Source organism: Megalobrama amblycephala, linkage group LG21 (assembly GCF_018812025.1).
Source record: "Megalobrama amblycephala isolate DHTTF-2021 linkage group LG21, ASM1881202v1, whole genome shotgun sequence".
NCBI classification, from domain to species: Eukaryota; Metazoa; Chordata; class Actinopteri; order Cypriniformes; family Xenocyprididae; genus Megalobrama; species Megalobrama amblycephala.
Genome location: NC_063064.1, coordinates 19,723,799 through 19,739,225, shown reverse-complemented (window position 1 = coordinate 19,739,225; position 15,427 = coordinate 19,723,799). Strand labels below are relative to the sequence as shown.

At 35.8% G+C, this 15,427-nt stretch overlaps 2 protein-coding genes across 7 annotated transcripts in view; one reads left to right on the top strand and one right to left on the bottom strand.

The window, feature by feature from the left end:
- The first annotated feature begins 3,794 nt into the window (after positions 1-3,794).
- nr0b1 (nuclear receptor subfamily 0, group B, member 1) lies at positions 3,795-6,200 on the top strand. Its single transcript, XM_048172012.1, has 2 exons — positions 3,795-4,532; positions 5,235-6,200. Exons 1-2 carry the CDS (start codon positions 3,980-3,982, stop codon positions 5,474-5,476), a joined length of 795 nt encoding a protein of 264 aa, XP_048027969.1. The 5' UTR covers positions 3,795-3,979; the 3' UTR covers positions 5,477-6,200.
- Positions 6,201-7,344: 1,144 nt separating this feature from the next.
- The window catches only part of rnf207a (ring finger protein 207a), a 32,041-nt gene continuing 23,958 nt past the window's right edge, over positions 7,345-15,427 (bottom strand). For all 6 annotated transcript variants that reach the window (XM_048172010.1, XM_048172006.1, XM_048172011.1 and 3 more), the window contains exons 13-18: positions 11,986-12,148; positions 8,434-8,619; positions 8,299-8,350; positions 8,073-8,190; positions 7,891-7,962; positions 7,345-7,806 (exon numbers count right to left, since the gene is read on the bottom strand). In XM_048172010.1, coding sequence (XP_048027967.1) covers positions 7,683-7,806; positions 7,891-7,962; positions 8,073-8,190; positions 8,299-8,350; positions 8,434-8,619; positions 11,986-12,148 — 715 coding nt within the window. In that variant the 3' untranslated portion in view covers positions 7,345-7,682. The remainder of the gene's footprint in view (positions 7,807-7,890; positions 7,963-8,072; positions 8,191-8,298; positions 8,351-8,433; positions 8,620-11,985; positions 12,149-15,427) is intronic.

Genomic DNA, 15,427 nt, shown 5'->3' with positions numbered 1-15,427 from the left:
CTTTAAGTACTAGTATTTTACAACATTATATCATCCTTGACTCTAAAATTAAACAGAGACATGTAAACACTAGCCTTGTGATTATGTCATTATCTGGACCAACTCAGATGTTAGTCCTACAGTAACTGAAAGACAAGCTGGGGGTGTTGTTGACGTAAGCTTTGGCCCTCAAACTCACCAAACAGAACATAACTAAGAGCCTCTATCCAATTACAGTCCCGGCTTCAGAGATGAGGACAGGTAGGAGAAGAACATTTGCACAAACTGGCGGTTAGACCTGCTGACCTTGAAGAGATGCCAAGTTGTATCTAAAATTGTGTGTAAGTACATGTGCATGTGTGTGTTGCTTCAATGGGGGGAGGGGGACAGGTGTTAGAGGAGGATTTGAAGGCTGTTTATTTGACATTGGCCTTGATGTAAATGGTAAAAAAAAAAAATTCTTTTTTTCAAATAGATCAATTGTGCGAGTTGTCTCTTATCATACAATATTCTAATGCTTTCATCACTTCTACCATGGACTTGTCCTTCAGCTATTCAACATCAGGAGTGGTGCCTTGATATGACTTTCCATACAGGCTGCAAATCAATATGCTTTTATATTCTTCAGGAGAGCAATGACATCAGTACACCCCCGTCTGCCTCAGACAAACCCTGTAAACAGTGCATAATACAGATGACCCTGGACTTTAGTAACAAAACAAAAATAATAAATTATCACAGGATCTTTGGAGTAAAGTGGCCACACACACACACGCACACACACACACACACACACACGCTACTGTAAAATTGTCAAACCAGACAAGGCTAGACGGACAGGTGCCAAACTAGGAGGGAGCACCTACTGTCACCTCTCATAGTACTCAGAAATGAATAGATAAATACCTTCAGGCAAAACACTGGCATCCTATAGCCTGCAAATCTTTGGTAATGCAAACATCTGGAAACAGGCTAGTCATTTTCTTGTACCATTGCACTTTAATAAAGCTTTCACTTCGGCAACAACAATCACCTCAGAATTGATACTGTATTGTTATATTTAGGACAAAGTGATTGAATGGCCCCATGAATTATTTTTATTGTGATTGTTTTCCCATCTCCCTTTCATTGGATATCATTCCTAAATATTATAAATCAAAAGTCAAAAGGGATCAAATAAGAGATTAATCATGATTAGCTGTTTAACATGTATATATGTTGGCACCCTTAGTAATTATGAGCAAAGGCTGCTGTGAAAATAAATCTGCATTGTTTATCCTTTTATCTTTCATTCAAAAAATTCACAAAAATCTAACCTTTCATTGAAGGAAAAGAAAAAGTGGGGGAAAATCACATTATGAAATAAATGTTTTTCTCCAAAACACATTGGCCACAATTATTGGCACCCTTTTATTCAAAACTTTTTGCAACCTCCTTTTGCCAAGATAACAGTTCTGAGTCGTCTTCTATAATGCCTGATGAGTTTGAAGAACACCTGACAAGAGATCAGAGACCATTCCTTCATACAGAATCTCTCTAGATCCTTCAGATTCCCAGCTCCATGTTGGTGCTTCTTCTCTTCAGTTCACTCCACTCATTCTCTTTAGGTCTCAGGTCAGGGAACTGGGATGTCCAGGACCTCCAGCAGAAAAATAGGCCCACAACATTAAAGATCCAGCAGTACAGGTGCTGGTCATATAATTAGAATATCATCAAAAAGTTGATTATTTATTTCACTAATTCCATTCAAAATGTGAAACTTGTATATTATATTCAATCATTACACACAGACTGATATATTTCAAATGTTTATTTCTTTTCATTTTGATGATTATAACTGACAACTAAGGAAAATCCCAAATTCAGTATCTCAGAAAATTAGAATATTGTGAAAAGGTTCAATATTGAAGACAGCTGGTGCCACACTCTAATCAGCTAATTAACTCAAAACACCTGCAAAGGCCTTTAAATGGTCTCTCAGTCTAGTTCTGTAGGCTACACAATCACGGGGAAGACTGCTGACTTGACAGTTGTCCAAAAGACGACCACTGACACCTTGCACAAGGAGGGCAAGACACAAAAGGTCATTAACAGAGAGGCGAAGGGAAGGAAAAGATGTTGTAGAAAAAAAGTGTACAAGCAATAGGGATAACCGCACCCTGGAAAGGATTGTGAAACAAAACCCATTCAAAAATGTGGGGGAGATTCACAAAGAGTGGACTGCAGCTGGAGTCAGTGCTTCAAGAACCACTACGCACAGACGTATGCAAGACATGGGTTTCAGCTGTCGCATTCCTTGTGTCAAGCCGACTCCATGCCACGCCGCATTGCTGCAGTAATTCAGGCAAAAGCAGCCCCAACTAAGTATTGAGTGCTGTACATGCTCATACTTTTCTTGTTCATACTTTTAAGTTGGCCAAGATTTCTAAAAATCCTTTCTTTGTATTGGTCTTAAGTAATACTCTAATTTTCTGAAATACTGAATTTGGGATTTTCCTTAGTTGTCAGTTATAATCATCAAAATTAAAAGAAATAAACATTTGAAATATATCAGTCTGTGTGTAATGAATGAATATAGTATACAAGTTTCACTTTTTGAATGGAATTAGTGAAATAAATCAACTTTTTGATGATTTGATGATTCTAATTATATGACCAGCACCTGTATATTTAACCGTGGGCATGGGGTACTTTTTATCCATGTGTGCACCAAACCCATCTGGTAGGTTTGCTGCCAAAAAGCTCTTTTTTTAGTTTCATCTGACCATAGAAGCCGGTCCCGTTTGAAGTTCCAGTCTTGTCTGCAATTCTCCAGCTGTGATCCTTGGATTGTCGTTGGCCACTCAAACTTCTTCCTCTCTCCACATTAGAACGATTTAGACACACGTCCTCTTCCAGGCAGATTTGTAACATCTTTAGTTGATTGTAACTTCTTAATTATAGTGCAAAATGGTATAGAAGTCATTGCTTTGTTATAAGAAAGAATGTCCGGAAAAATTTCATTGATGTCATTCGGAGTAACCAATATAAAGGGACCATTTTGGATAAAGTCATGCGCTCAATATCATGTGACAGGATGTGACATAATTCAGACACCTGCAAAGGGCCACATGGTCATGAAGCAAAGTAACTCTCTCTTAACTATTTAAAAAAAAAATCATTTTCACTTGCTCATACGCATGTCCCGAAACATCAGGTCATTCAGTACAACCGCTACAAAACATGGAAAATGTTGTAATATTTTAAAAACTTGTACTAAATATAAAATGTTTGATTGTCCTTTTGCTAGCTAGCTATCAAGCTAACTAACTAGCTAGGTAGATATCAGCCTGTTGCATTGTTTGAAAATATCGTCATTCGGTATAACCAAAAGTGTCAGTCGGTAAAACCGAAATTTTGGTTAAAATTTATAAATTTTTTGGTGGCAAATTTTGTCCATCTTGTAAAAAATGACAAAAACAGTGTTCATTGATAATAAAAACCACATAATCTCTTTCATAACATGTAATAAATCTTCAAAATTAATTATATCTCATTATATATTTTTTTACACTTTTAAAAACCTTAATCGTCAATGACCCATATATAAATACACACACATATGTGTATATTTTTAAGAAATATTTACACGTGTAATAGCAGTAGTAGTAGGGTGTAATTCAGGGTCATTGGGACACTTTTTGCCATTGAGATGACTTGGAAAATGTGTCACAATTTATCTTTTAGGTTTTACTATTTCTGTGGGGACAGTTGGTGTCAATTATGTATGGTAAGCAATACCTGATGTGGCAAATACAAAATATATAGGGACTATAGCGCCCCCTATGTGTGCATCAGAGAGAGACAGTGGGAGGTGTCCAGTGCTCTTTAAAAACTCTAAACTATTTGGCATTTGGGTGGATGGTAACACAGAGACCTCAACCGTGCATGGACATCTCCAAGCGTAAAGCTCCTCATAGTTTCAGCAACGAAACATAACTGTCCCCGCAGCACCAGGAGGATGGCTTACTTTGACAGCAGCTGCCACTGCAGCAGCGAAAGACGACAGAACAGCATCTTGTACAGCATTTTGAAGAACGACAGTCAGTCTGCCCAACTTGGGAACCAGCCGCGGACCCCAAGACTCGCCGTGTCCATGCGCGCGTGTGCGTGCGGATCCAAGAGGAAGGTGTCTCTCCGCTCCCCTCAAACCACATGCAAAGCCGCCTCCGCGGTCCTGGTCAAGACCCTGAAGTTCGTGAAGAACGTCCCGTGTTTCCGGGAGCTGCCGGTGGATGACCAACACACGCTGGTGCGGAGCTGCTGGGCGCCACTGCTGGTGCTCGGCATGGCGCAGGACAGGATCGACTTCGAGACTTCGGAGACGCAGGAGCCCAGCATGTTGCAGCGGATTTTAACGAGCGGACAGGACAAGCAGGACAACCAGAGTAATAACGGTGGAGTGGCGTTGACCGACGTTCAGGGTATTAAAATGTTTCTGAGGAAATGCTGGGGACTGGACATAAGCACTAAGGAGTACGCGTACTTGAAAGGGGCAATTCTATTCAACCCAGGTGAGACATGCTGCAGTCACACCTGAATTAGGACACTTCCTAACTGCCTTTAAGATCAACTAGTTTTATTATGAGTCACTCTGTAATTATTAATATTCATCGTCATAATAGTAATAATAATAATAACAACAAATACCTGAATTTGGACACTTCATAGTTTAAATCACATTGTAATTATTAATATTCATAAAATTTAGCTGTATAATAATAATACACGTAAGTAGAAAAATATTAATGTTAAAATCCATATTTAAGAGAGAAAATTATTAATAACTTTTATTAATAATTATTCTCATCATTATATTATGCTAATAATAATATTTACTTGTTAAATTATTTAAATTGACCAAACTATAAATAATACTCCTTGTCAAAAAAGCACATATTTTGTCCATTTAATCATAGTGATTCTTATTTGATCACAATAAGATTCCAAATTATGATAAAAAAAGGTAACTAGCATTCCTTCAGTTCACTTTTTTTTGGACTTGACAGGTCAGTACTAGTTCAAAGATATGACAATAGATGATTCAAAGTTTCACAAACAAAGAATTGTTGTCAAAAAATCAAATTCATCATTTTGAGAATTATAGTCAAATATACAGCTGACCAAAATGTATCTGTTTAGTGAGGGTAATTTCATGTAATTAACGTGTTTCTGGTACAGGATATAACAAGTCTCTTTCCATCTCTTGTTCTCAGATGTTGCAGGGCTGCAATGTCAACATTACATCCAGGCCCTGCAGAGCGAAGCGAACCAGGCGCTTAATGAATATGTCAAAATGATTCACCGCGGGGACAGTGCAAGATTCGCCAAACTCTTCCTCGCTCTCTCCATGCTGAGATCCATCAACGCCAATGTGGTGGCCGGTCTCTTCTTCAAACCAGTCATTGGAGCAGTCAACATGGAGGAACTTCTTCTGGAGATGTTTTATGGAAAATAAACTCTAATGCAAAAACCAGGACAGAATTATCAAACTTGGAAAGAGTGGCAGTCGGCTGTGGACGGACAGATTTTGAAAATGACTGATTCCTTTTTACACATGCTATTTTTGTACAATATATGAGAGCTCTCTTTTTGCCTTCTGAGTTGAACTCATCGCTGAATCCAAAGTTGATGACAACGTTTTTCCCATTTGGGGAAAGAGCTTTATAACTTTGTTCGGATTGTTTGTTTTTTTGTTTACTTGCTTTTATGTGATGTGCAGCCTTATTCATTGATGAATGTTTATTTGATTCTCGTTGGCACTTTATAATAACTTTCATTATTAGGAAATCATTAACAAGCATTCATTTATATATGCTTTGGATTTAATATATATGGTAAAATGTAATTATATTTGATGCAAAAATAATATATTACGTCTAAAAATAATATATTATCTCAATGTTTCATTACTATCTATTCGAATATATATATGAGCTAATGATCTGTTTTGCATTATATAATGTAACAATTTTGGTTAGTTTTGTTAATGAAAGTTATTATAAAGTGTAAACTATATTTGAATATTAGAAAGTATTGTACATGGTTACACTCCTTCACATTTCCCGCAACATAATGGACAGGTATGTTTTTTTTTTTTGAAAAACATGTCAACGTGATGACAGACCTAAGCACAAATACAAACCAGTTATGAAAATAATAAAAAAAAAAAAATTAGGAAATCATTGTTGGTGACATTTTTTTCTTACTTTAAAGTAGCAATATTGTGTACCAAACCACTGCAGGTAAAATCTACACGCCAGAAGGTGGCAACAAGTGATTGTCTTTATGAGTGAGTCATTCAGAAACACCAATTCATTCAGAAACGAAACAAGTGAAACACATCACTGAATGATTCACTCAACTGATTCTTTCAATTACACTGATTAATTCAGGAGTGAAACATCTCTCATGTTTTTTGCAACATGCAGCCGTTTATATCACTATTACACTACAGTTATGTTTAAACACGTTTTTGCAGTATTCAGTTATAGAAAGATACTCATTAGAGAATCATTTTGCATTCTAACTTGTCTGTTAGTGAGTTGTGTGGATGTTCATATGGATCAAAATTAATAGAGCCAAACAGGAAAACCAGACGGTTTACAAGTAACCAGGTAAGAATAATGAGGAAGAATAACTATGCACTTTGTGTGTATTTATGAAGAACTTGTAGGACGGTAAGAAGAAACGATATATGACTGTTGTGATAAAGAGTCCTGAACTCTCGTTCATTCATCTCCCTCGTCAATATTCTGTCACCAAATGTATTTTTAATGAGTATGAACTTCAACGGCTTGCTCTCGAAGGTCGCTGTGTCCCCATTTCTTTCTCTGTATAGCTGAGCACTCGGTGTCACAAATATTCACCTTATGTATTGAGTTGTGGCTTTGCAGTTTCATTTATACCACAAGGTTAGTCTGGTATTTGTAAGCGCTGTTCTATTCATTGTTGAACCAAGCATAAAAGTGCAGAATAACATATAAAAGAAATCTATTAGGATGCATTGTGAGGTCCTTGTACAAAAAAAAAAAAAAAAAAAAGTCTGTCTGACTAGCCAAAGAGTATAGCCAATGTGTAATGCGTTCAGGTTAAATAACAATTTAACATAATAAAGATGTAATTAGACAGAATACCGAGATGACAGTGAGAGAGACAGAAGGAATAAAATAAAATAAGATGCTGAATGTCTAATGGTTGTTTTGAAAATGACTGTCTACAGTTGAGCTTGCAGGGACAAGTGAGATTATTATATTTTTCCATTATATTATATTCAGTATATTATATTCTTACAATCACATTTGCACATACAGTATCATTCAAAAGTCTGGGTTGAATATAACTGTATTCAATACTTTCATTCAGCAAGGATGCATTACATTGATCAAAAGTGACAGTAAAGACAAAATATTTATTTTTCAAAGAAATGCTTTTGAACTAAATGCAAAATACCAACAAAAAAGAAAAGTCACAATCCACCTGACTGTGAAACATTTATGCTCCATCCGATGAATTCGGTTTATAGCTAAGGTCCATTTGATTTAAAACATTCCATAAACATAATGAAACATATATTCCATTCACGTCCTTCTTATTTTTCAGTTACTGTAAAGCCCCATGTTCATGTGATGACATCGTCCATACATGCAGCTCTATAGTGGCAGCTATAGATTAATATTTATCGGCTTTCCTTTCCAACAAAAGTCACTGCTTTTTAGTAGTGTCTCACCAGGCGGCAGGATAAGAGAGTCTCTGTCATAGACTGCTGAGCAAATCTTCTCATTGCAGCTGTTAGAAGAAATGACATGTCATTCTTATATTGTTTTAACATTTACAGTTTGAGCAGCGTAACAGTAAGATCAAATGCATCACCTGTGTTGTTCAGTAGCATTTGCATTATCCTCAACTATAGTGTCCATGCGATCATCCTCAGGCTTTTGAAACCTGTGAATACATCAACAATAAACCATTTAATGACTAAAATATTCAAGCAAATGTAAAGCAGAAGTAAAATATTCAGATTTAAAACATGAATATTTAAATATTAAAACAACCTGGGTTCCAGACGCTCTTTCACTTTTGCTATGGATAAGATGTAGGGTCCAATTTGTCGTGCAATGGTTGTCAAGTAGGTATTTTCTTGCTTCAGCTGCAGAAGGTCATGAAGCTGTGCTGTAATTAGTAAATTCATTAGTTCACTAATTAGTGGAAGGAAATAGTTTAACATGCATAATAAAATGAACCCTGAGGCATCACAGACAATTTGTTGTTTTTCCTCACCTTCATAGATCTCTTGCTCATTGGTTACTCTTTGAAAGGTCACATCCCAAATCTAGAAACACAACCCAAATATTCTAAGGTGCTGCTGTGTTTTGAAATAATAATGTGTTTGCAAGAATTATAACTTAGCCTCACCTCCTCAAATACGGCCCTCTGGGTCTGCACGGCAGAGTACTGAGACGCGATCTGTTCATCAATGAGTAGAGACCTTTCCAGGATCTCATCCATGGTGTCCGTGTTGATGAGAGAGTGATGTTTTGTTAGGTCTCTGTGCATCTCCTGAACCTCATCCTTCAGCCTCTGGACTTCTGTCTGAAGAACCTGGCGTATGAATTATGCATAGAATTGGTCAAATAAAATCACATATACACAATTGTAAGGCCCCCCATGGCAGAGTCCTGCACGGGTCCATTTTTGGAGACCCGCTCCCTCCCGTACCCGCAAAGTTCAGCACCAGATCCGACCCGTCACCCGTGATAATATCAAAATTAAATCCGCACCCGCCCAGACCCGTTAATATTTGGCCCGTTACCCGACCCGTGCCCGCGATAAATCACACATGCTAAAATCATTCCAATTAAAGTGCTTTATTTTTTAAAATTTAAAGTTCTTAACTTTTAAAAAATTCTTAAAATTCTTTAAAGTTAATTTCGTTTTGTATTAATTGTATCTTAATTTTAATCAATATTTCATCAACCAATTGCTTGTTTAAGTAAATATAACAGACAATAGATGATCACGACACGGAGGCGCCGGGGAGAACTGGAGCTCATATCATAAATGAACTAAAACTCAGCGTATAAGGTAACTTAGCCTACTTGCCTCACAGACCTGAGGAAAATATCTATATTGGAATGTCTACTTTTAAACAGAGCAATTCAAAACGAAAAAAAACAGACTGCTCTCTGCTTATGTAATCCGAATGAAATGTGCATTTCTCTCAGGCGCGTTCACAACTGCGAAGATCGCGAGTCAGCATCGTCAACTTGATCTTTGCAGCCACTGACACAGAAAACACTTGTTTAATAATAAACATGTCTCCTTCCTTGCTATATTATAATCATAATCATTAGGCTACTTTTTTGCCGGTTCTTTGTGACAGCTTTTAGGTGCTTTATTGGCAGCGCAACCCTTACATGTTAGCCTACATGAACTCATCACGACCGCATCAGCACAGAAAACATGGAGATGCAACGCTTGCTCCAACTAGGCCATAGACATCTGTGCAACTAGGCTACAAGAAGCATCAACAAAAGTCGCACTGTCACAGTGGTGGTGACGTGATGGGTCAAATGTCATATCGTTGTTGCGTATAATGGTAATTTAGACATACAAATATTGCGCATATTTTTCATCCGCGCTACTACCCGCCCGCAAGGAGTTAATTATCCGCCCGCATCCCCGCCCGTGAATTTTAGGCATGTCACAATCCACCCGTTTTATCCACTTTTATGCGGGTATCCGCGGGTATCCGCGGGTACCCGCGGGTACCCGACCCGTTGCAGGACTCTGCCCCATGGTTCACAACAATATTCAAACTCCTACTTCCTCTAAATTAAGTTTTAGACATCCACACGTTTTAATAAGCTGAATGTTCCAAACATCTTTCCCATTGTTTATAATTTACTGGATCTACATTAAGAAAAATGTGTATTCATTATTAAAATACTCATGATGTTTTAAGATAGTATTAATTTTAAAATTAGGCTTCCTCATATATCTAGGTTTTCCAAGACTTTGCGAACCCTGGTCAAAGTCCCTTTAAAGGATTAGTCCACTTTTAAATAAACTTTTCCTGATAATTTACTCACCCCCATGTCATCCAAGATGTCCATGTCTTTCTTTCTTCAGTCAAAAATAAATTAAAGTTTTTGATGAAAACATTCCAGGATTATTCTCCTTATAGTAGACTTGAATGGGCACCAAACAGTTGAAGGTCAAAATTACTGTTTCAATTGTTCAACACGATCCCAGATGAGAAATAAGGGTCTTATCTAGTGAAACCAGCGCTCATTTTCTGAAAAAAATTGAAAATTATTTAAGTTTTAACCTTAAATGCTCATCTTGAACTAGCTCTCTTCTTCTTCTCTATTTGAATTCCAGCAGTGTAGAAACTGCTAAGTGTATTACTGTCCTCCACAGGCCAAAGTTTGAACTAATTGTTATATACTATTGAACTAGCATATTGCATATAAAAATTAGTTCAAACTTTGGCCTGTGGAGGGCAGTAATATACTTAGCAGTGTCTACACTGCTGGAATTCAAATAGAGAAGAAGAAGAAGAGAGCTAGTTCAAGATGAGCATTTCTGGTTAAAATTTATATAATTTTCAATTTTTTTCAGAAAATGAGCGATGGTTTCACTATATAAGACCATTATTTCTCATCTGGGATCGTGTTGAACAATTTGAAGCTGCAGTGAACCTAATTTTGACCTTCAACTGTTTGGTGCCCATTGAAGTCAATCCTGGAATGTTTTCATCAAAAACTTTAATTTCTTTTTGACTGAAGAAAGAAAGACATGGACATCTTGGATGACATGGAGGTGAGTAAATTATCAGGAAAAGTTTATTTAAAAGTGAACTAATCCTTTAAGACAAGTCATTTCACTCTGCGGCCATTTTTGAAATGCCTCTCAGGCATCCAAGTGCAGCTCCTATAATAATAATAATAATAATAATAATAAATAATAATACATTTTATTTATAATGCGCTTTTCTAAAACCCAAAACACTACAAACAATAGCAAACAAATAAAATACATAAATAATGCAATGCAAAAAAAGAAACTATAATTACTATCTCTTTGAAACTATCTCTTTGAATGGGGAAACATCACATTCACCAAAGCTGACTTCAATTGGCCCTAAATGGTTGAAGGTCAAAATTACAGATTCAAAGGGCTTTAAACGATACCATACGAGGAAAAAGGGTCTTATCAAGCGAAACGATCTGTCATTTTCTAAAAAAAAAAAAAAAATGTATATGCTATATAAACAAATGATCGCCTCGCAAGGGCTTCCGCCAGACCGCCTATTCTTCAAAAAGCTTACGCTGTCCTGCACCTGTTCAACTTACGGAAAAAACGGAACTGGCGCCGCGTTCGTTCCGTAAGTATATAATAATAATCCTGGAATGTTTTCATCAAAAACCTTAATATCTTTTTGACTGAAGAAAGAAGGACATGGACATCTTGGATGACATGGGGGTGAGTAAATTATCAGGAAATTTTTATTTGAAAGTGAACTAATCCTTTAAAGGGTTCTGTCAGGTGCTTCATATATAGAACCTTTTAGGGATTCCCATTATGGGATCATTTTTAAATGTTATGGATTAAAAGGCCTGTAAACATACTTTATCACTAGAAAACAAAAGAAATAACCTGTTAAACATCAAAGTATTATGCAATCATTTAAGACATTTCTCCTTATATAGAACCTTTTTGGCATAAAGGGTTCTGAGTCAAGAACCCATAAAACCCCACTGTATGTTCTATTTCTAAAGTTCATGAAATAATCTGTAAAATGGCTCATAGAGCACAGTTATCTTTCCTGTGCTGATGTGTTTCTATTTAAAACATGATGATGAAGCCGACATATCATTTCTAATAGCAAATAGAAGCAAATAGAAGTTTAATTCTGTCAATGTTCAGGAGTATACTAACATATCAAAGAAGACTAATTCTTACCCTGTAGCTCTTCTCAAAGTTGCGGCAGTGCTCGGTAAAGGGTGACTCTCTGCCCTCGGCCAGCAGCACCTTAGTACAAATGTATCTGTGAAAGGTGGGCCTGCGGCCAAAAGGCATTTCACTTAGAGATGTGGACGGGCACGACATAGACAGAGCCGACAGCCTGTGAAAGGAAATTAGAGATCCTATCATTCATTCTTATTTTTCACCTGTAGTCAGAATTGTTTTTTAAAAGGCCAAGATTGCTCTCACAAAGAATTTAACCTGTAGGGCAGACTTTAAGCAAATGGGCAAATCCTTAAACATACCCAACAATTTTGGGTAACACTTTATTTTAGTGTCATTGTTACATATGTTACATGCATTTGCTATAGTAATAACTATAAATTATGCATAGTTACATGCAACTAACCCTAAACCAAACCCAACCCTAATCTTAACTGGATAAGTACATGTAGTTATTCAATATTACTCAGTACTTAAATGTATAATTACAGTGTAACAAAGACACCTTAAATAAAGTGTTATTTACAAATACAACATGGTAAAAGCACATTTAAAAAATGGAAAAAAAAAAAAAAAAAAAAAAAAAAAAAATATATATATATATATATATATATTACTAAAACTGTGAAAGATAAATAATCTTTATTTATTTAACAAATAAACATCTAAAACTGTGTTATTAATATTTAAAATATATAAAGCACATTTAACAATACTAAAAAAAATAAAAAATAAATTATATATATATATATATATATATATATATATATATATATATATTTATTTTTTTACTAAAACTGTATAAGATAAATAATCTTTATTTAACAAATAAACATCTAAAGCAGTGTTATTAATATTTTGAATTAGCTTTTGTTTTTATATTTTCATTTATGATTATGATGTGCTTTTGTCATTTGTATTAGTTCAATTACTCAGGACAACATTTCTAATTTGTGTTTATGTTTTTCATCTAATGTTTATATTTGATTTTATTTCAGCATTATTTCAATTAACAATTTTTAATAGTTAAAGTTTAAGTTAACAATAACAACACTGACCCAAAGAACGTAATTTTCTATGTCTGAGGCAGTGCATTAATAGATTATGTAACAACCATCAAAATATTCAGACCTTGAATAAATTTTAATTTTGAATAAAATTAAACTCAGATTATAACTCAGAGTTTAATTTTATGCAGAAATGCAGCATTCCCACCTCTGCATCCACAAACCTCAGTTGGAAATTCTTGAGGTTCAGGAACAGGAATTAAAAGATCAAGAATTAAAAGTTCTATTGAAAGCTTGTAATGTTACTTAGAAAACATCAAGAATAAAGACAGTTACCTTAGTTTCAAAGCTCCTCTAATCTCTCTTCCCTATTTCACGTACTGTGGCGGTACAAGTCCCTTGAGTGAGTCTGGACACTGTATGTTCTCCGAGCCTAAGTGACAAGCGTCCCACCCTCTAACTTTTACCAATTTAAGATCCTGGCACCAACGGTGACATTAGCAGCATTGGAACAATGTGCTCCCATGGCCCAGCGCCTTTGTGTGCCTTTGAGCAGAATCCGAGACACTTCTCTGAAATTCTGTTAAAAATAGTGAGAGAAGCCTGACCTCTGTACTATCCTGTCTGTTGGTATGGGGGCAGATGGGGGAGGACGTTTGTTTGGTGGAGGGCTTCACAAACCTGAGAACGGTAGGGATGATTGATGTGGAAAGTTGTCACGGGGACTTGCGTCATTGGAGTCTCTATGGAGAGATGGAGGTTGCTGTGGTGGAATGGCTGTATTCATTCTGATCTCTTATCACCTTGGGTATTTTGTGTAGATGCATTGAGGCCGTAATGCCAGGTCTTTAATGAAAACGTGCAGAGCAGATGGTGTGGCATGGCATGACAATGAGAATTCAATATGGAAACTTTTAATCATGATAATAGGTTTAGAGGATTAGGATTGATATTGTGCAGTGGCTCCAACAAATTTTTGGATGCTTAAGTCATCCCTGAAAAATGTACGAATGCCACTGTGTTACATAACAAAAATATCAAACGGACACATTTAATTTATCAAAAGTAAGAGTAAAGACATTTGCAATGTTACACAAGATTTCAATTTTAAATAAATGCTGTTTTTTAGTTTTGTTTTTTTACTTTCTATTCATCAAATGATCCTGAAAAATGTATCATGGTTTCCACAAAAATATTAAAGGATTAGTCCACTTTTAAATACACTTTTCCTGATAAATTTACTCACCCCCATGTCATCCAAGATGTTCATGTCTTTCTTTCGTCAGTCGAAAAGAAATGAAGATTTTGAGGAAAACGCTTACGCTGAATGTTCTACGCCTTCCCTATTCTACTTACGGAACGAACGCTGCGCCAGTTTCGTTTTTTTCCGTAACTTGAATAGGGAAGGCGTAGGACATTCAGTGTAAGCGTTATGAAGAATGCGGAAGCGGAAAGTACGTTCAAGGCGATATTTTGTTTATAAAGCATAAACGGTTGTATTTTTTTTCGAAAATGACCGATCGATTAGCTAGATAAGACCCTTATTACTCATCTGATATCGTTTAAAGCCCTTGAAGCTGCACTGAAACTGTAATTTTGACCTTCAACCTGTTGGTAGCCATTGAAATCCACTGTAAGGAGAAAAATCCTGGAATGTTTTCCTCAAAAACCTTCTTTTCTTTTCGACTGACGAAAGAAAGACATGAACATCTTGGATGACATGGGGGTGAGTAAATTTATCAGGAAAAGTGTATTTAAAAGTGGACTAATCCTTTAAGCAGCACAACTATTTTCAACATTAATAATAATAAGAAATGTTTATTAAGCAGTAATATTAGAATGATTTCTGAAGGATCATGTGACACATAAGACTAGAGTAATGATGCTGAAAATTCAGCTTTTGCCATCACAGGAAAAAAATTATATTGTAAAATATATTAAAATAGAAAACATATTTTTAAATCGTAAAATTGCAGTCTTGGTGAGCGGAAGAAACTTCTTTTAAAAACATTAACTAAATCTTACTGATCCAAAACTTTTAAACAGTAGTGTACATTTTAGTGTTGTCACGATACCAAAATGATGACTTTGATACAATTGAATGGCACAACTTTAAATTCATTGTTTTATTAATTAATAAAAAAAACTTAATGTAAAAAATTACATGCCAGTGTGAACATCCTTACAGAGATCTTTGCTTCGATCACTTTGTCAATCATGTCATCAATCACATTTGCTAACCTTTCACAATTCAAAACAGGTTGGGATAGGGGTGAGAGATATGACCTATTCACTGATTCACTAATATAAATATATTAAAATTATTCAGTCAAGCAGTGGGTGATTTTCTCTTTTCTTTTGTTGTTTGATTAACATTAATCACAGCAGGTATATTAGGCTGCTGTCACTTTAAGATCGAATGCATGGAT